Genomic DNA, 21,733 nt, shown 5'->3' on the forward strand with positions numbered 1-21,733 from the left:
ATTACATTGCAGAGATACCTTCATTGTAGTGTGTTATTGTCTATCGTCTTTCCCATACTATGCAATTCATAGCATAGAGAGTGGCAACCCTTTCAAGGATCTACATGAACATACCTTTAGGTTTTATCATCGTTCTAGGGGACTTTAATGTACGGATTAAAGACCATTAGACTCCCCTCCATGATCATGGGTCAAGTGTAATTTCTACAAATGAGCTAGATCCAAGCACGATAGGCATACAGTGATTTGCAGATGACAAACAAGGTTCCCTCACTCTACATGGCCACCATCTATTACGATTATCGAAGTCGTCGGCCTTGGTGATCCTGAATGGACTCTCCTTTTATCTTGGTTTAGGTCTTTTCACCTGCTGACCTCACTACAGTGGCACGAACATTGTCAACTATGCTCTTTCCTATGCTTCTTTCATCCCCTCCATCTGTCGCTTCACCATCTCTTGCCTTCCCTTGATCAATCATTCCTTAACCTCACCTTCAAGGCCTTCCCTCCACCCCCACGCCCCATTCTTGAGGTGGTCCCCCCACACCTCCTTTTGCTTCACTAAGAGTGATTGTGACCTCTTTCTCCATCACCTTAGATTGGTCTTCTCCCAAGATTCCTTCACCAACTCTAGGGATGCTCCCTCCATGTTTTCTTTACTTGCAGTCACACTGGGAGAATTTCCCTCCTCTTCAGTTCCCACCACACCTACTCCCTTTGTCGCAACCCCAAGTGCAGGGTTTCTTGCCCCATGAATCAGTGGTTTAATGAGGATAGAAAGTCCTTCCACCTCTTGATTTGTTTGGCTTTCTCCATCCTTTCCCCTTCGTTCATCCAATTGAGGCTCGACTACTGTCACCTTCTTCACCATAAGAAGTGGATGTTCTTCATGATGTATTGTAGATCCCTTTGTGCCTCCCTTCTACAATCTCCAAAGCTCTTATTGCATACCTTGTTCCCTTGCCCTCCTCCTTCCCCCTGCCCTAGATCACAGCTCACTAGTCTCCCACACCTCCACTCCCTACAAGATCCTCGATCAGTCATATACATGAATAGTAGGAACACAACAAATGAGCAAAGGTTCCAAGCTCGGTATTACTATTTAGGGTTCCCTTCTCGCAGTGCTCTTTAACAAAGTGGTTTGTACTAGCTTTTCCGACTCTTAGTCAGGACACAATATCTACACGATCCATAAGGTCAAGTCGGTCTTGGACTCTGCCAACTACAGGACCATCTTGGTTGGGTATACTTTTGCAAAAATCTATGCCACCATGTTGACTACTATCTTATCTAGGGAGCTCAATAATTGACATTGTCGCTAGAGGGTAGGTTGACTTCATAGCAAATTTCATACCATGGACCATATTCGGACTTTGCAGACTATCATTGAGGAGGCTCAATACTACTCAACAAAAGTCTACTATTACTTTGTTGACTTTTGCAAAGCTTTTGATTCTTTTCCTTGGACAACTCTCTTTCAAAGACTTAGAGACATTGCGAATTCGGAGACTCTGCTGATAGTTATCATGAGTTTATATGAGTGTGGTGGACAGGCTCAGGACTCCACAGGGATTTTTGGATCCCATTCAGAGCACCATCAGGTGAAGTAGGCATGCCTTCTCTTCCCTACTCTCTTCGATATCTACATTGATGAGCTCAAGACTTCCCTTTGGGACTTCTTGCTTCCTAAGAATGGCTGCTGCTTACACTAGGTTTTTGATATCCATTTTTCTCTTTTTTGATGATGTAGTTCTGTGTAGGGGAAATGTGAAGCTAGGAAGTAAACTTAATTTCATCACATAACCGAGCACCTCATAGGAGAATCAAGGAAATTGGTCCTTTCAATTCTAAGGTAAACAAATGATGAAGGAGCACTAATGTAAACAAAGATCTAATGGTTATAGAGTTCGAGAAAGAATAAAATGGAAATGTGTCATGAAATAAAGAAGGAAAGAAAACTCACCTTGCAAAATACAAACCTATAAACAGGTTGCCAAACAATCTTGAAATTGTCGATTCTCTCAAGCTAGATCACAATTTGTGAGATCTACAAAACCCAAAAATCGTTCAGTTGTCTAGCAGGGTCGACTTTCTCATGTAGGGTTGAAATGGAGTAATTGGGTCAAAAAGACAGTGATGAAGTGTATCCTAGCTAAACAGTGTATGATCATTAAACAAATTTCGAGTCTATGAGGTTCTGCAAAAAGGGTATCCAAATCCGCACTCTGTTTTTCCTTCTAAGATCCACAACCTTCAAGAAAAATTGTTTTATTTTGGTGATGGGGGTTTACCTTGGTCAAACCCCAATTTAGGAATTAACCTTGAAATTGAAGTAATTGAAATACTAGAAATGTAAAGTAAATGTATGAAGTCACCTTACAATAGTATGATCTCTCAAATCAAATGCAATATGCTCACTTCACCAATCAAATGGATCAAGAGGATGTGAATATATAATAAGAAGTATGAATGCAAGAGATCTCCTCTCTAATGACTTGCAAAAGGATCTCTTTGAATGTACTTGAAGATGACTCGAATGCTTGAATACTTGAAGACATTGGTGCTTGAGTGTGAATGATTGCTATGAATGTATGATGCAAAATGAGGCAATGGATGAGCTTATAAAGGGCTCAAAATAAACTTTCACCCATAGGCCAATTGTACTTCAATTTTTGTACCCTAGATTAACACGGACTCAAGACCCAAGAAGCGGGCCCAAAATAGGTCCCAAGCAAGGACAAGCCCTAAAACTCTTGGGATTCCTTCAAGGTCCCAAAACAAGTCCCAATCTTCATAAATCAAGAGCAGTTTTCAATAAACATCAGATTAGGTGCAAAAAATAGATTTTGAGTAAGTGGAAGAAGGCAAGGGAGAACCCTACTGAATATATCCTCCCTTGAGTTTTGCATTATGAAATAGAAATACTAAGTAGGATCTATTAGGTCCTACCCTAATTTTTCCTAGGAGAATTGAGAAGAAATGACAAGAAAAGGGGAGAAATGCAAATAAATGATGACTCCACATTAAATGCATGTTAAAGCATCATTAAATTGAAGTGCTTCCAATTTAAGATAGCATGTCTTGCCCCTACTTTAGCGAGAGTATGGACTCAATCTAAACTCGTGGTAAAGTATAGCACAAGACATAAGATAATCTCATCACAATCAAGGAGACAAAGAGTCCATCAAGCCCCCAAGGGATTGAGTCTTTACTAACTCCAAGATCATAATAAGAAAGAAATCACTAACTAGGGACAAGCAGAGCAAGAAGTGGTGTGATCTGTTTGTCAATGAGAAATGTACTTCTCATTATGAATCATGCAAAAAGAAAATGTGTTACATGTGTAAGGCGTTTCGCATGTTTAATGGGGATGTGTTACCCATATATGAGATTTAGCATATATTTGTATGTGCAAAAAAAAGAGAGGCCCAATCTTAAGGGTGCTCACTTCCTAAATTGATGGTGTTCATGAAGAATCCATTCTTTAGGATTGTGCATAATCCATAAAGAGATTCACAAGAGTTGTGTGCAAAACGTGATGAAACAATAATGAATAGATTTGAGGATAAGCAAGAAACCATATCGAGTCCCCAAGGCTAATGTTCTCTCAGCCATAATCAAAATCTGTATTTGGTACTCCATGTGAATGATTTAAAATGTGCTAGGATAGGTAAAATGGTCTAGCATGTGTATCATGCTAGTCAACCAATACAAGACATGAAAGAGGTAGAGTAACTAGCCCAACAAGTTTTGTTAGGCTAGTGTACTGTAAATGAAAAACATATGAAAATAAGGGGACCAAAAGATGTAGGGGGACGAAGTGAGGAAGTAAACCCAAGTTTATCACATAACCTAGCACCTCAAAGGGGAATCAAGGAAATTGATCCTTTCAATTCTAATTCTAAGGTAACTAGATCTAAGAAGATTATTGTTGACCAAGTGATGAAAGAGCACTAATGCAAACAACAATCTAATGGTTATAGAGTTGGAGAAAGAATGACAAATCCTTAAAACCTGGATGTAGCAAGAGCAATAAAAGTAGATGTGCAATGCAAAGCTCAATGTATGAAAATGGAAATGTGAAGTGAAATAAAGAAGGAAAGAAAACTCACCTTGCAAAATCCAAACCTGTAATTGGGTCGTCAGATGATCTTCAGAACTATTGATTCGTGCATGCTAGAATGCAAACTATGAGATCTACGAAACCCAGAAATTGTCCAACTATATGGCAAGGTCGACTTTCTCAAGCCGAGTTGAAATGGCAAGGATGAAGTGTGTCTATGCTAAATGGTGTTGGAACATGAAACACATTTCAAGTCTTCGAAGTTCTGCAAAAAGGGTATCTAAATCTGCACTTTGTTTTTCCTTCCAAGATCCACAACCTACAAGAAAAATGGTTATGCTTTGTTGATGGGGGGTTTGTCTTCGTCAAACCCCAATTTAGGAATCGACCTTGAAATTGAAGTAATTGAAATACTGAAAATGTGAAATAAATGCACAAATTAAGCTTACAATAGCATAATATCTCAAATCAAATGCAATATGCTCACTTCACCAATCGAATAGATCAAGAGGATGTAAATGCACAAGAAGTATGAATGCAAGAGGTCTCCTCTTCAATGACTTACAAAAGGATCTCCTTGAATGTACTTGAAGATGGCTTGAATGCTTGTTATGAATGTATGATGCAAAATGAGGCAAATGGATGGGCTTCTAAATGGCTTGGAATAAACTTTCTCTCACAGACCGATTGTACTTTGAATTTTACAAGATGAAATAACCTGAACTTGGGACCCAAGAAGCGGACCCAAAATAGGTCTTAAACAAGGATGCACTGTGTCCCTGCTAGCATGTCCCTAAAACCCTCGAGATCCCTCTAGGTCCCGAAATAGGTCTCGGTGTTCAGAAATCAGCTACAATTTTCGATAAAAAATAGTTTCAATGTAGAAAATAGATTATGAGTGATAGGAGGAAGGCAAGGGAGGATCCAAGTGGATATATCCTACCTCAAGTCTTGTGTTATGAAATAGGAACATTAAGGAGGTTCTATTAGGTTCTACCCTAATTCTACCTAGGAGAAATAAGAAGAAAAGCAGAGAAATGCAAATAAATAATGACTTTGCATTAAATGGGTCCTAAATCGCCATTAAATTGAATTGCTTCCAATTTAAGAGGGCTTCAACAATTTCTTGATGGTTTGGCCTCCTATGTTTTGTGGTTGTTACTCGTGAACTTGGGAAAGACCTAAGTGATGGTCTTCAACTACTTGAAGACCTCACATCTCCATTTCCACTTTCAAGGTGTTGATATCAATATCACCTCCTCCTATACTTACTTGGGGGTTAAGTTCTTTGGACCACGTTTCAGCTTCTGACTTGCTATGAAGCCTCGGGTTCATAAGGGACTTGATTCCCTGGCTATGTTCGAGAGAGAGTGCTTCAGACATCTCTTTCAGGATACCACGACCAAGATGTCCCTCTTGGACTCCTTGGTCTGGCAAACTATCCTCTATAACAAAATCGTCTATGGGCCCTCTCTCCTTGAATTTGACTAGGCTTCAGTTGAGAGAGTCCAAACCCTCCTATAACACATTATCATATGCCATCAATCAACGCCCCACAATATCATCTTGGTTGAGTTCGGTGCTCATCCTTTCAGGGTTGGGACTATCTTTGATTTAATTTTGTTTCTCCATCGAGTTTAGGGATTTGCGAACTCCTCTAAAGGTCCTCATAGATACTCTTAAGAAGCCTATTGCTCTTCCGAGGCGGTTGCAAGGTCTAACCCATCTCACAGAGCTCGCTATTGGTTTTCCCAGGCCTCTTCTCTTCTCGATTTAGTTGGGATCTCAATGGATCACCTTCCCCCCTTTTAGTTCTCCCTTAGATACCCCAACTCATCCCCTTCCCCCTTAGCAGGAGCTAAATGAGTATGTCAGGACCGAAATTCACATACAGTACATCATCACAACATGGAGTAAGTCCTTTGGGGGGCTCCACCTGAGGATGACTTTCTGTGCTAAGCACTACATGGATATCTAGGACGAGATCATTGCTCGCCCTTGGTACCTTATCCCTCATAGGACATATGCCCTTTGCACCTCCTTGAGGTCCTTTAGGGTAGGCTCCCATCAGCTACATATACAGACAAACCATCACATCGATAGAGAGGACAAACTTTGTTGCCTCTACACTCTTGGTGAGGCAAAGTCAAAGACCCACTTTGTTTTTCGTTGCCCCATCTACTATGAGATCATAGGGAGTTTTTATTGTTTGTTTAGAGGGTGTGGGAGCCTATCTTCTTTCTTCGTATACATTGATCAGAAGTGTCTTGCCCTTTAGATCCAAGAGGCCATACAACTGCATAATCACATTCTTGAGCTCCAATTCCCATCGAGATAGACTTTAAACCATCTCGTCACCTCCTTGTTCACTCTTGGGTCACCTGCCCAGCAAACAAAGAGGTCGCTCAACCATTCTTTGAGTCACACTAGATCTATGAGGTACACTCTCCATCTTCACCCTATCTCCAGTGGCTTCTCAAGATGGTCCAAGGCTCGCACACACCTCTGCCCTAGATTGTATCCTTCAATTATGGACTAGTCGGCTATGAGGAGTACTTAGGTTTCTCTTCTTTTGTCTTTTGGATTCCCTATTTTGTTTTTTCCATGGACATTGTTTGGTGTTTACTACTATGTTTTAAATATTATACTATGTTTACACCAATATCACCCTACCTTCCCCAAACTTACACCCTTGGTCCCTTCATGCCCAAAACCTCACCCCCATTCCAAGACTTTGTTGAACTATGATTGTTGTCTATTTTTTGGATGATAGGGTTTTGGTTCTACCTACATGAGTTACTTTATTAAAACATTGTCTATTGAGATATACTTCTTCTCTTAAAGCAAATAATGTGTAACCAATATTGTTAAATGTTGGAAGATTTAATTAAATTTCAGAATTTATCATTTGAAGCATATATGTGAGTTTTAAAAAAATCTTATTATTTAAACCATAATTTTTAGTGAGCCATATCTATAATTTCCTATCTGAGCCCATGCAAACAAAATTATTTTTGGGAAAATTAAACGAATTATTTATTAAATATCTATTTTATATATGGATCTTTTGGTGAATTGTAGGTGTTGTGCTTAGATGAATGCACTGCGAATGTAGACCCAGAAACTACTACACTAATCAAGGATACTGTGGCAAGAGAATGCAAGGGTATGACAATGATAACAATAGCACACCGTATAACTACCATTGCCAACATGGATCGTGTTCTTATCTTTGACCAAGGGACTATTGTAAGTCAGATTTGAATTCCTTTATCGTAAATTTCTTATGTGTTGGTAATAAATTGCTAGTAATTCATGAGTATGATTTCTAAGAAATTAAACACGAATTATAAATTATCAAGTTTTATGTAGAGATTTTTTTTTGATGAATTTGATTTTTTGTACAAAAAGATAAATGATATTGTCAATTAGCAAAATTCATTTTACAAATACTAGTTAAGATTTGAAATACCATATAAGTAGTATACCAAAAAAATGTTGTTTTATTTTGTTTCTTTGTCACTTTATACTCCAACAATCTATCCTCTCAGTTGCATAAAGATAAGAGCCTATAGAAGGGTACAAAAGTAGTAGTGGTTGTGAAGGCTTTATTGCTACAAATTTGCCAATTGAATCATATCACTCAATCTATTAACTAATTCAACTTACAAAGAGGAAATTTAGATGTGAGATACAACAATTTATTTCCCCATACATTGTTATGCGCCCTTCTCAATTGTAAGCTCAAGGTGACCCTTAGCTTAATTTTTGGAATATAAAATGTTGATGATTTATCAATGTCATTTTGTTGTGTTTATCAAAAACGTATCAATTTAGTGGTCACCAAGTTTTTTTGGACAATGAACTCCAAATATTTGTGTAGCATGAAAATCTTACAAGCTACATAGTCTACAAAAACAGAAAATTACTATAACCACATTAATGCAAATTGTTTGACACAATGCCCAATGGATAAAGGTGCAAAACATAAGGGTGTAAACTATTAAGGGCATATTAGAGGCCCATAGCCTATTTCTTATATGTTAAAGTAATAAAGTTAAGGAAATAATAATACTTTAAGTTGTCATAATTCTAGTTCACAAACTTTAACTTAAAGAGCATTTGACAATTCCAAATTTTCAATTAAACAACTTAAAAACACTAAAATCTTTTTAAAAGAACATTTATTTTTGCAAAATTTAATTATGATTGTATCAAATAAATTTAAAAAACCATGAGGAAATGTTTTTTATAAATTTGATTCTTGAATAATTATGGATTACAAAATCACATCATAATGTGAAGTCCAATAGTGGAGCTAGCTATTAATTGATAACTATGATGAATTCATGATTATTGTCTTTTAATATCATCATTATGAGTTTCCTATTAGGCAAGAAAAATTCTAACAATTTGAAGTTATGGTATGCGAAGAAAGTTTTGTTTATCTAGCATTGATTAAACAATTGGTGGTAAATTTTGGCAACTATTGACAATTCTTCATGGTTTGTCTTACAAATTTAAATGCTAAGTAAAAAGGAAAAAATATTGTTACATTGTGACTTTTCATCAAAGACGTGCCAAAAAAAACCTAGTGAGTTTCAACTAAAAAATTGACTCTACAAACTCAAGGGGTAGACTTGTAAATACTCATGCCATACAAAAACTCAAGAGTACTCAAACAACTTGGCGAGTAATAGCTAGGTTTTCCATGTGAGCCAAATGAAATGTTAGTCTCAAAACACCTTCAGAGGAAATATGAGGCAGGGGAAGGAAAATGAATTTTGAAATAAAAGGTAAATATAAAAGAAGAGTTTGGCATGGGAAAAGGCAACCATTGTTATTCGTATCAAATCTTTTTCACATAGCTTGAACAGTTTTATTCCTTTGAAGATAAAATCCCTCTCGATTATAACTTGTGACCTTTTCTAAGTCAAATCATTAAATAGTTTTTAGCCATTAGACATCCTTCAGCATCTTCACAATTATCTCTTGTGCTTGAACATATTATTGCAATAAAGCCCATCCACATGAAGTGTTTTTTGTTTTTCTATTTTTCCTTTTTTCTTTTACGATTATCTCTTGTGCTTGAACATATTGTTGCAATAAAGCCCATTCATATGATTTTTTTTAATTTTTTTTATTATTTTTTTTCTTCTTTCTTTTATAAATTATGAAAGAAGCTTCTCAAACATCACCCACTTGAAATTTGATTATTAGATACTCTAGCATTTTATTTTATCTTAATTTAATTTTCAATGTATTTTTCACCTTCTTTGCCATACCTTTTAAGTTATGGGTTACTTTTTAACAGCCTTGCAAAAATAATTCATAGTATATTTCTTAATATGTTGATTTTATTGTAGCTATCTCAAACAAAACTGTTTTCCCAATATGTTCATATCATTGTAGTTGTTTCAAAAAAAAAAATTACTTACAAAAAGTAGTCACATAAAGTGTAATGTGCACTAAATAGCATAGCATGTTTATTCTCCCCATAGTGGGTGCATGAAATTATTATTCGTTTCTAATGTGCAAAAATTTTGTTTTTTGTTTTTTTTGTTTTTTTTTTTGGTTCCAACATGTTTTACAGGTAGAAGATGGAAATCCACAAGCACTTTTACAAAATGATAGCTCCAAATTTTCTAGCTTTGCAAAAGCTGCTTTTCAATAAATGGAATAGAATTTGATTGTTAATTTTCAGATGCTACAATACTTCTAAAAATGGGATGAAATTAAATTCTCCCCTTTATTTACCCAATTATTTGAAAGATAAATTATTTACCCAACTCAGAGAAAATAGCCATCTAAAGACATTCTGCTATTTAATGCAAACCTCCCCTTTTGCTCTGGAAATCATAATTATATTTTATATGATGTTGTTAAAGACCTTTAATATTCCTTAATTGGCTAAGAGCTAAAAAATAGTGTGTATTCCTTGAATATCACATTTCTTACAACAAGATTTCATACTTTCGTGTTAGAAACCATGACAAGTTATGCAAGGTTTTGATCTAATGAAGGGATACATCTTCATAGGATTAAGTTGGAGGTTTTTATGCGGTCAAATTTAGTATGTAGAGATAAAGATTGGCATTATTGCACATGATTATGCCTTGAAATTATTTTTCCCAAATTTTATTCATGCTACCATCATATAACGCATTAAGATTAAATTTTAAGGTTCTTGGGATTTTAGAAAAACAAAAGTTGTGTCAATAGAGTTGGAAGTGCACTTGAAATAAGTATATGAAATTTTTAATCTTGTTTATTATTATATAGTTTTTTAAAGGTGTCTTTAATGGGTATGAAATGTAATAGATTTCAAGTATTTAATTTGATGTTTCAAATATGATGTTAAGGTATATTTTTTAAGAGAGTTTTTTATTCTTTTTTCTTTTTTCACTTTTGGTCACTTTAAAATAGTAGGTTGTGTTGATGTGGAAAGTATTTAATTGATTGTGATATTGCTAGCAGGATTTAACTGTATGATTTTGAGTCAAACTCATTGGGTCAATTAGTTTGACTCAAAATCACACAGTTAAATCCTAATAGCAATATCACAATTTGACTTACTGTGGAAATTATCTCCTACTTATCAATTTAATTGATTGTTTGTTTATGATAGATTTACCTTGGTTTCTCTCATGTTCATTTTGCATTTGGTATATTGTATTCATCTATTTTGAAACTTATTTTTTCAAATTTTATTCATGTTATCATTATATGAATTTTTAAATATTGTTTAGTGATTATTATAAATTCATATATTGCAAAAGGTTGTAACATTTATCTTTAATATATATTAAGGGCAAGGCCAGATGTAATCATGTAGCTTATTTTGTCTAGAAGTCATTGTGTAGTATATTAGATGTAATTTGTGGAGATGATTAAATATGAAAGATATCTAGAGCTAGCATGTAACCTTTCACGTGGAACCACATTAGAAAACTTCTCCATGTTAATGTTGACCACATCAGATCATCTCCTCTATGTTAATGTCTCAAAAGCATAGAGAATTTTGGATAATACTTCATTGAGCTTAGAAACTATTTCAAGGATAATTATCGTGCTCTCTACTCCTTTCTTTATCTTTCTTCTATTTCCTCCCTCTTAATTTTATAAAGAACTTTAGATAAATATTTTTTGTCAGGCTTCGGCATTAGTTTTATATATATATATATATATATAATTTCTCTAAGTGTACATTCTACTTATACCATTGGGATCTGCCTCTCTTTTTAAACTTTCTCTCTTACTCTATCTTCTTTCATACCTTAATATTTCTTCTTTGAAAATGAAAGTTCCACTTGGACTTTCAAACTGTTTGTGTCTCTTCTATCTCTTTCTTATTTCTCTCATTTCTTTTTTAGTTATGTTCTTTATTTTATGTCATTAAACACATTGTTAATTTTAAGTTTTTAAAGCATAAATCTCCTTGTAATTTCAACGGTTTAAGATAGATAACCACGCATTTACTGCAAGGATCGAGAATTTAAATTTGTATTTTTATTAAGTTATAAAACTTGTTAATCGTAGTTTATAGATCAAGTTTGGTATGAGAGCCTATTTTGCAGAGAAATTGCAAGTGGCGAATGTTAACCAGGTTGAGATTAAAACAAGGAGAAGGTGAACTTGAAAAGTTCAATCCAAAAATTGGCAAAAGGACTTTTCCTCGATCAGAGATGGCATTTGAATAGCATGTTTCTGAGTTTGATGCAGAAGCGTTCCAGAGATCTTTTGTGGAGTTAAAGGCTTTGGTCAACATTCTTCTCCAAGAGAGACATGAATGACAGTTGAGGAAAGCTAAGAAAGAGGAAGCAAAATCCTCATCAGAAGATGCGAAAAGTAAAGGAGTAGGAGGTGGTAGTGACCCTCCTAAACCTTTGTCTTCGTCTTCATCATCTTCTTCATCTTCTTTGTTTACTTATTCTTTAAAGAAACCTGAGTAAGTTAATATGCCTTTGTTAAAACTGGATGTTAAGTTTGATTTGCTTGTATATAGTGGTGAATTGGATGCTGAGAAACTAGATAATTAGCTTAATCAGATTGAAGTTTACTATAGGGTTCAGAAGATTTTGGATGATTCTTCCAAAATCCAGCTAGCTACTCTCAAAATGGGAGGTACCGCATTAGTCTGGTGGGAGAGTAAGATCCAGGATTATCTTACTGCACATGGTAAAATCATTTCATCTTGGTATGAATTTACTTCTGCTTTGAAGAAACAGTTTTATCCATTGGGTTATATGCAACAAGCCATTATGGATTGGCAAAATCTAAAGCAAGGTAAAGGATAGTCTGTACAAGAGTATACACAAGTGTTTAGGAAGAAGGCATTAACTCTTGGAATTCCTCTTTACACACAAGATACTTTGTTAAAGTATATAGGTGGAATGCATTCGTATTTGAAGCATACAATATTGATGTTTTGTCCTTCTAACTTTGATGAAGTATGTGTTCAAGCTACTCATATTGAAGCGGGTGGAGGAAACATGAGTTTCAGTTCTAAGAAGGAATTTGCTCCCCCGGATAACATCAAGAAAGGAAAAAAGGCAGCCATAGTAAAGAAAGAGTAAGGTGACAAACCTACTTGTTCGCATTATCAGAAGAAAGGACATGTAGAAGAGAAGTGTTGGAAATTGCATCCAAAATTTGAAACCAAAGTGGTTTAAGGATCGTAAGGGTAAGCAAAAGTCTACAGTCATTGTTCAGGACCTTGGATCAAATTCTAGTCATGAAACAACAATATCAGCTATGGGTTTGAAAGGTAAAGCTAATGTTGATTCTACCACTGACGTTTCATGTGCTTCTACTTCTAAAAGTCATGTTGTTTCTAAAGATAGTAAAATGGGTGAACTTTTTCATATAAGGGTGATTTCAAAGAACACTAAAATCGACACATTGATAGATAGTGGTTCCCAAGTTAATCTAATTTCAGAAGAAGTTGTTAAACAGTTGGGATTGGAAACCAAGCCGCATAAGAGACCTTATCCATTAGGTTGGGTTTGCAATGATAACAGATTGCGAGTCACTAAGCAATGTAAGTTAAGATTTGCAATAACATCTAAATTCATAGATGAGGTTGAATTTGATGTGGTTCCACTTGATATATGTGGGATTGTGTTGGGTAGCCCATACTTATATGATAGGAAAGCTATCTTCTACAGGGAACATAACAAGTATCATTTTTTTTTAAATGGAATTGAATACATTATCAAAGATCATCGCATGAAGAATGAAGGATCAATTGTAAACACATGACATTTGAAAATGATTATAAATGCAAGCAGTAAACTAACTCTCATGTCTGCAGTAGCTAGTGAGGATCAAGTGCAAGCAGAATCCAATCTTTAGCCAATGATGGTAAAAGAGGATCTAAAAGGTTCATTTACTAATGATGTTTTTGTACAAGAGGTCCAAAATGTTGATACTTTTTCTATTTCATCAGTTATTTCAGTGTTGTTTCTTCTACTTATACTAGTTGGTACTATGTGGGTGATGGATGTAAGAATGAATATTCATGGATGTATGGTTGATTGTGTCGGCAATGCTATTTCATTTCTCATTATGTTTATGATGAGTCAGATGTTCAAAATTCCACCAAGAGGTACAGATCATATTGGACAAGTGAGGCGAACATGCTCTCACTTCCATTCTATGTAAAAATAGACTTTTGGAGGTCCAAAAGCTTCTCAATGGGGAGGAATGATCCAGGTGGATCCAAAAAGGCCTAAAATTTTCACAGTCCTAGAATCTCTTAAATTTAGCATCACTATGAAGAGCTCAAAAAAAAAGGGTCAAAATTCAAAGTCATCAAAAGTGGTCAAATCTAGTGTTAATGTAAAGAGCTTGTCGAGAGCTTTCTAACGCATTTTGAATAGACCAAATTCAAGTCTATATGTGGAAGTTATGACCAATCAAAGTTTTGGTCAAAATGATGACATGGCATCACCAAAACGTGACACTTGGTAGAACACATGGCACATGACATGGCAAGATTATTGAGTTGGCATAAGTATGGATTAAACCATAACTAGTAAAGGAAAAAAAATATGGTTTAAAATAATAAATTAAGGAGAATTTAGTGGGATTTAATTCCTTAACCCATGCCTTAAAATCCTCTTACCTTACCATTCCTTGTGATAAAAGGAAAATCCCTCCATATACATAAACCTTTAAACAAGATTTTGTTCCCCTAAACAATAGTTTTATAAGCCCATTTTATTAGGAGAATATTAAGGGCTATTAAATCTCCTTCCCCTATTAATAAGGGGACAAAAACCCTTATTTAGTACAAAGATAAATTCTCAAATGTAAAGGGGAGATTTTTTACAAAATCACGTTAAATGAGATTTATTGTATTTGTAAAGGGGAGATTTTTTCAAAATTTTATATGTAAAAATGGAGAGATAAGGTGATTTTGTAAAATCAATCGGTTTTATACCAATTTGAGTAATTTTCTTGTATAAAAGGGTAGTGTAGGATGGGAAATTAATTGACATGGAAGTAATTTTTTTTGGAGATCTTTTTATGCTCTTGGTGGAAGGTGGAGAGTTTTTAATTCTTTTTTTTTTTAGAGAAAATTACAAGGTGTTTGTATACACCAAAAATTGTAAAGGAGAGAGACTGTGACAGAAATCTTGTGAAGGCTTGGAGCTTGGAATTTGTAACAAGGCAATTTTGCTTAGCAAGTTTAATAAAGCAGTCCCCAGATTGAGAAGCGGACCCAGAGACGTAGTCCTAATCGGACGAACTCCATTATCAAATTGTTTGTGTCTCTTCTATCTCTTTCTTCTTTCTCTCATTTCTTTTTTAGTTATGTTCTTTATTTTATGTTATTAAACACATTGTTAATTTTAAGTGTTTAAAACATAGATCTCCTTGTAATTTCAACGGTTTAAGATAGATAACCACGCATTTACTGAAAGAATTAGGAATTTAAATCTGTATTTTGGATTAAGTTATAAAACATGTAAATCCTAGTTTACAAATCACATAGCCACCTCTTGCCCATTCTCTTTTTCCCAGTGCATTGCTTCCTAGCTTGTAATGAGATTTTCCAGTATGTATCTGCATTGTATGAACCCAGTTTGTGTTTGTGAAATGAATCTACTAACTAATGGAGCAATTCTACTGGCTAGGGCTTTGGCTAATATTTTATATGAAAGGTTTAATAAAGTAATCGGCCTCCAATTTTTAACCAGTGTTTTATCTCCAATTTTTGGAAGAAGCTTAATGACTCCTTTATTAATATCTTTTCCTAGAGATCCTTTAGCAAATCCCTCCTCATATACTCTTAAAAGCTTAGCACTTATCCAATTTTTGTTCTTTTTATAAAATTTTGCCAGAAGGCCATCTATTCCAAGAGATTTTCCATTAGATAAGGAATCAATAGCAGCATCAATTTCTTCTATCGAAAGCCCATTATTGAGAGAATCCTGCTTTACTGCAAACACTTTCGCTAGAATAAGCCTAAGGCACTCATCCATACTTGAATGTTCCTCATACCCAATCTCCGAAGAAAACAAATCTTTATAAAACTGATAAAATGCCTTTTGAATATCTTTTGGCTCCTTAGAATTTCTACCATCTACTTGAATATCATCAATCAACTCACTTCTATGCTTTTATACAATTCATCCTGGCTCTGATTTTCGGACCTTGAATTTTATACCTCTAAATAATGTTTAGGTTATGCTTGATCTTCACAAGTTTTTCTTCTAACATTTCATCATTCCCTCTAATTTGAAGATCTTTTTCAGTGTTATTAAGCTTATTCTGTCAGAAGGTTTCTTCTCTATTCCTATCAATGGCCTACTTCTTCCCAATAACTTGACAAAGATTTTTCCAAGTTTTAGCCTTCAGATTCCACAACTCTATGGCATTCAAAAGGGGCTTTCTCATACTAGTAAGATTCGAGACCATCTGAATAGCCTCAAGATTATCTGTGTCATCCAAAAGGGAACTATTCAATTTTAAAGTATTTTCATTCCTCTTCCTCTCCTCCTTACTCCTATCACCTACAAAGAGACAAGTGTAAATTGGAGAATGATCAGAAAGTGAATCAAGAAAAACTTGTACAGGGGCGTGATACTAATCTTGTTTGAAGGGCACTGAACTCACTTCCCCATACACTCTATCAAGTCTATAATACACCCTTTGTTTACCTCTCTGATTATTACACCAAGTGAACCAGATATCAGGGAATTTCTCATGCATATTTTCCATAGGATCAATCAGATTAAATTTTCTTTTAAATTTATGCCAAAAAAATAGATCATTTCCTTTCCATGAGTGTTCCAAACCTCTTGATCTATCAGCTCTATGTTCTACCATATTGAAATTGTTAGAAATGGAAAAAGAAATCTGTAAATAAGCAATACCAGGAAAGAATCTAAGTGAGTAAATGCATGAAAAGATATTACCATAAAATAGGAGAGAGAAAGCTTCAAGCTCCAACACCATGAGACAAGATATTTGGAAAGGGGAAAGCAAAGAAAACCCCTTGTGACATTATGAATGAGGCATGAAAAGCCTAAGAAGAAAAAGAGAGGGAGAGAGATAGAGAGCAATGCTCATACAATAATGAGAAGAGGAAGAATCCTCATTGTGAAATGAGAGAGGAGGGCCATCTCTTAAATAGAGATGAGAGAGAGGAGTTAGAATGTAACTCCCATGTCTATGAATGCTACCATTCATAAGTGTGTGAGGCCAAGTGTGAGATTCCTCTTAAGGAGGAATAATCTAAAATTAGAAATTACAATAAATATTTGTCCTCACATATTCCACTAGATGACAAAATAAGATGTAGTGGAAAAAGGACAAAAAAGAAATATATTAGGATACCTTGGCTTATATCCTAATATATTACAACAATAAAGAAAGGAGTTCTAACCTTGGTTTATAAACACACCAAGGAAAGATTACAACTTCTAACAGAAATCCCCGACAAACACCCAATGAATTTTAGGGAGAATAGAACAACACCAATTCCATAATTCAGCTCTTTCTCTATAGTTATTAGAAGCATACAAATTACATATACCATAAACTATCTCATCTCTTTTCAATGACACCCATATAATTCTCTGGCAAGGTGAGCAACCATGTTCTACAATATGGCTTTCCCACTTAGGTTTGACCAGAATAGCCACCCCTCATTTTCCCCTTTCATGATTGGAATGAAAACCAACTACTTTGTCCCATAAGAACTTCAAAATAGAATGAGCTTGAAACCCTACAACTTTAATCTCTTGTAAACAAATAATATCTTTAGTATCCAATCTATTACACCATCTCTTAACTAAATATTTTCTATCGGGCATTTCTAACCCCCGGACATTCCAACTATGAATGTGAAGCATCATCATGATTAAGGGGGAGATTTAGAGTTCTTACACAACTTGTTAAAACAATTGGCAAGTTCTTTCTACCTCTTCCCCCATTAGGAAGAGCAATCCTTTCGACAATCTTTCTTTTCTTTTTTTTTCACTACCTCAGTGAATTGATTATCCTACTCTAAACTGACCAAAACAAGAGGTCCAAGTGAGGCATCTAACACTTCTGACTAGGGGAGCAACATCTTGTTATCCACTCACATTTTACAAGCTCTTTCCTTAATGGTAGCAAGGGCCAGTTGTTGGGCTTTCAAGGCTGGAAATAAAGCCTTATTAGAAGGGGCCTCTAAAGCAACATTTCCTAGTAGGGAGGTAGCTAAGGGAGTGGAAATCACCTCTAAAGTAGAACTTTTAGCAAGGACTACTTCAAACTCTTCTTCAAATAGAGGATTCGAAAGGGAAATAAATTTATTAGAAGTTGAGGTATCCACATGATCTGAAGCCCTTGACTGAACATTTAGATTATTATTAACATCCACGACACCATTAACATTCTTATTATTAGCAAAAACTATTAAAAATTAATTCTCGCCCACCATTGGATTCAAATCATTCTTCATATTTTGATTAGGCCAATTTTTATTAACCACATTAAAGTTTTCCTTTTGCAAATTCATTAGGGCCTGACAATCTTTCTTCGTATGGTTGTTGCATCTGCAATGAAAGCGAGCACTAAGATTTCCTAGCAAGGAGATATCCAAACAAAAGGATTCCCCATCAAAGTCTAAGGAAATTTTGTCTGGAAAATCCACCTCTGGGGCCAAAGCAACTAAAACCCTCGCATTCAAATGCGGCAGTGTAACTCGAGATTGTTCAATTTGCAGCACAGACCTTAAAGGCTTAAGAATTTGTGGAATAAAAGACCAGAATTCAACATTAAGGTTTTTAATCTCCACCCAATTTGGAGGGGCACAAGCAACCATTTTTTCAATATTACATTTTTGAGACCAAGGATATGCCCTGAACATTGACCTACCAACATTCCAAAATTTCTTCTCTAAAATTCTTTCCTGCGTATTATGGTTCTTTAAAAACACAACAAACATTCCTTTTTGAATCATACGACAATATGTCACATAAATTCCAAGTTTCCTTTCCCCACACTGTAGCAAGCCAATCATCAAAAAAATTTCTAGCTGGCATAAATTCCTTATCAAGACATACAAAGAAAATAGCAATGCTTTTAAGCCTAGATTGTTCATCTTTTATTGCAGAAATCATTTCATCATTGGAGGACAAAGAAAGAACTTTCAGGCCGAGAGAAGGAACCTTACCATCTTCTCCTCCACCATCACCAGTGATGACATCTCCTCCTTAGGTGAGTCCACATCCAACGGTTGTGGCTCGTCCTCCATTTCCATTGGCACCACCACACTCTGTCTCCACTAGATTCCTCCTAAAAATTCCATCAAACTCTGGAGAGGCCGAGAAAATAGGACTACTATCAGCCAGGATTTTTTTATATGACAACTTTTCCCCTATCTTATCGACATTAATACCTCCATCCTCAGTACAAATTCCCTCATAAACACATTTCGAGCCATCTCCCATAATAATATCCCCCTCCTTTCCATCATGACTCGGCTCTCCCATAAACGAGCAAACTAGGTTGAGGGCAAAGAAACCAAAAACAAACTAGAGCACAATAAAGACACAATCGCATCCCTTAAAACAATTAAAACAAATGCATGTAAGAGATAAAATGACACTTGACACGACCAATATAGAACTAAAATCATGAAATGACACCTATTCACACAAAGCATGAAATCAGGCACAGACGTCATCACACATTCACACAAGTTGTAGAGCCATCTTTTTTTCTTTTTTTCTTTTATCTTTAATTGATAAGTTTTCTAAATTCTCTTATTTATATATGAATGATGAAGATTTTAATCTTCCTACAACTAGTGCTCCATGTAAAATGTGCTCTTTTTTTTTGCATTGTTCATGCAAGCCAATAGAAGCTTTCATAATTGAAATCTCTGGTAGATAACCATTTATATGCAAGCTTAGTAGATGCTGGAAGAGGAAGCTTCTAAATATTTTTTAGCCAAATTGGTCTTGTGAAGATCATGCAATCATCAAATTCCATGGTAAAAATTATTACTTCATGTTTTCTTACTATATTTATGTATTTTGTATGCACTTATAATGCTCCAGTTAATGATTTTCGCATCTAACAACATTCATATTTTAGGTCATCAATATTCTAAGTATTTGAGCCACATAATCATTTTTTTAAATAATCTTAATAAATCACGTGCTTCAATTCATTGTGTCCCATGAGATGATTCTTCTCTTTAATATTTTAAAATATTCGCTCAACTTACACATCACATTGGGGTCTAGGTAGAAAATTAAGTACAAGATTTGTTTGTGTAGATGTTTCTTTTTTATAGTATTTGTAAGTTTTTAGCTCAACTTGCACATCCTACTGGATCTAGGTAGGAAAGAAACAATGAAAATTGTAGGTGTATAAAGAAAATCTTAGAACAAGAATGAGATGAATTGTAAATACTAAAGAAAAAAGTAGAATTAGGAGAATGCGAGGTCAAAAACTTTTATAATGCAATTGTGTTATTTTTGTAACCTAATTTCACCTTTAGCCCACAAGTCTTAATTCTTTCTCTTGGTCAGACTTTTATTTTAGTTATAAGTCGCGACTTTTGTAGATTTATGAACCATGTTGCTTAACGTTCACATTTCCTAACCTTGTTGTGGGGTTTTGTGTTTTTGAAAGCTATCGATTGTTCAACATGTTCTCTAGTATCATTGTCTTGGTTGCTCAATTGATGGTTTACAAAAGCCTAAAGTCCCAATTATTAGTTTCAAAATTTGGGTTTTCCCCGACCAAGTGACTTTTGGGTCCCACCTAGATTTCTAAGTATCATCACGGGTAGTAAAGTTGTATGGACTAACCTTGTTGCATCATGTAAAAAAGAACCCATAAATTAAAATTCCACTTTTGAGAGGTGAATTGAAGGAAATATTTAATGCATGTCATATCATAAATAAATAAATAAATAAGTACATGGCCAGGGTGGAAAAATATTTCTAAACCATCATTTGTGTTTTCATCCATTGTTCTTTATGGTTTGTACTCATATATTATATCATAAATAAGTACATAGGTAGGGTGGAAAAATACTTTTAAACCATCATTTGTGTTTTCATCCGTTGTGCCTTATGGTTCTCACTAACGCAAACCCATTGAAAAAGTATAAGGGATACTAAAATTGAGCAACTTTATATTGATAAGTGTTTAGAAAATCTTGAGCAAGGTGATAGATATCCATTACAAGATAAATAAATAAATAAATCCAAAGTGGCTTGGCGCATGTAGGAGGTTTTCCATCTGTTATATTATGTGTTGATTTGTTAGCCACATCTGCAAAGAAATGTAATTTGGCTACACGAGAAATTTGAGTCAAAGACAAAAAGGTGATTACATAAATTACTCCCAAGAACAATTCATGTACATTATGCATGATAGGAAAAGTAGGTTTTGAAGAAATGTTTGTGGTCATAGGAGAAGAATATTTCAAAGCCCATGAAGATTGGTGCAAAAATTCTATAGCTAAATCTTGGTTAAATTTTTTTAAAGGAGATAATTCCCAATTGGCCTTCCAAGCTTAGGAGAATGCATTTCAAAAATGAAAATTTAGAAATTATTGCCTTGTTACATCGTACGATTGGAAAAGCTCACTCTGACACTTTTGAATTTTGGATGTGTCATTTCATTTTGGTTATTTGTAGTGAGAAAAATTATATCAACTAGGCTAGAATTATTAAGCTATCATTTGAATTAGAAATTTAAAAGGTCCAAAAGACTGAATTTCAATATTTGTTCATATATAATTTATGTTTTATCTAGTCATGAGGCTAGTTAGGATTTATAAATCTATGAATTTTTCCCACATTGAATGTGCCTATTTATAAGAAATTCCCTCAATTCACTATTATTGTATGATAATATAATATATTATTAGTTCAAAGAATATAATACAATAATTAATTATAATAATAGAAAAATGTTTATGAGTTAATTAAGTCTAAGAAAATATTGATTTGAGCATGATATTGACAATTTATTATCTAATTAAGGATTGAATACTGTTACCTAGATATTTTACTTCGAGATATAGCTAAATTAATTTTGGAGAAAGAGAGAGAGGCTAATTCCCAATTATTCAAAATCATCTCTCACTATGTATTACCTCTCTCTATGTACTAAAATTTTCTCTCTCCCTATACTAGGAGTTTCTCTCTC

The 21,733-nt window shown here is 34.7% G+C and overlaps 1 protein-coding gene across 4 annotated transcripts in view; it reads left to right on the top strand.

Moving 5' to 3' along the window:
* The window catches only part of ABCC13 (multidrug resistance-associated protein 11), a 412,318-nt gene extending 402,399 nt beyond the window's left edge, over positions 1 to 9,919 (top strand). For all 4 annotated transcript variants that reach the window (XR_016365178.1, XR_016365179.1, XM_089833423.1 and 1 more), the window contains exons 35-36: positions 7,145 to 7,312; positions 9,657 to 9,919. Coding sequence is in view for 2 of the 4 variants with exons in the window: in XM_089833423.1 (XP_089689549.1) it covers positions 7,145 to 7,312; positions 9,657 to 9,737 (249 nt within the window). In the remaining 2 variants the exon portion in view is untranslated. The remainder of the gene's footprint in view (positions 1 to 7,144; positions 7,313 to 9,656) is intronic.
* The last annotated feature ends 11,814 nt before the right edge of the window (positions 9,920 to 21,733 follow it).

This window comes from Cupressus sempervirens, chromosome 5 (assembly GCF_028749045.1).
Source record: "Cupressus sempervirens isolate cs-2001-9-10 chromosome 5, ASM2874904v1, whole genome shotgun sequence".
Taxonomy (NCBI): domain Eukaryota; kingdom Viridiplantae; phylum Streptophyta; class Pinopsida; order Cupressales; family Cupressaceae; genus Cupressus; species Cupressus sempervirens.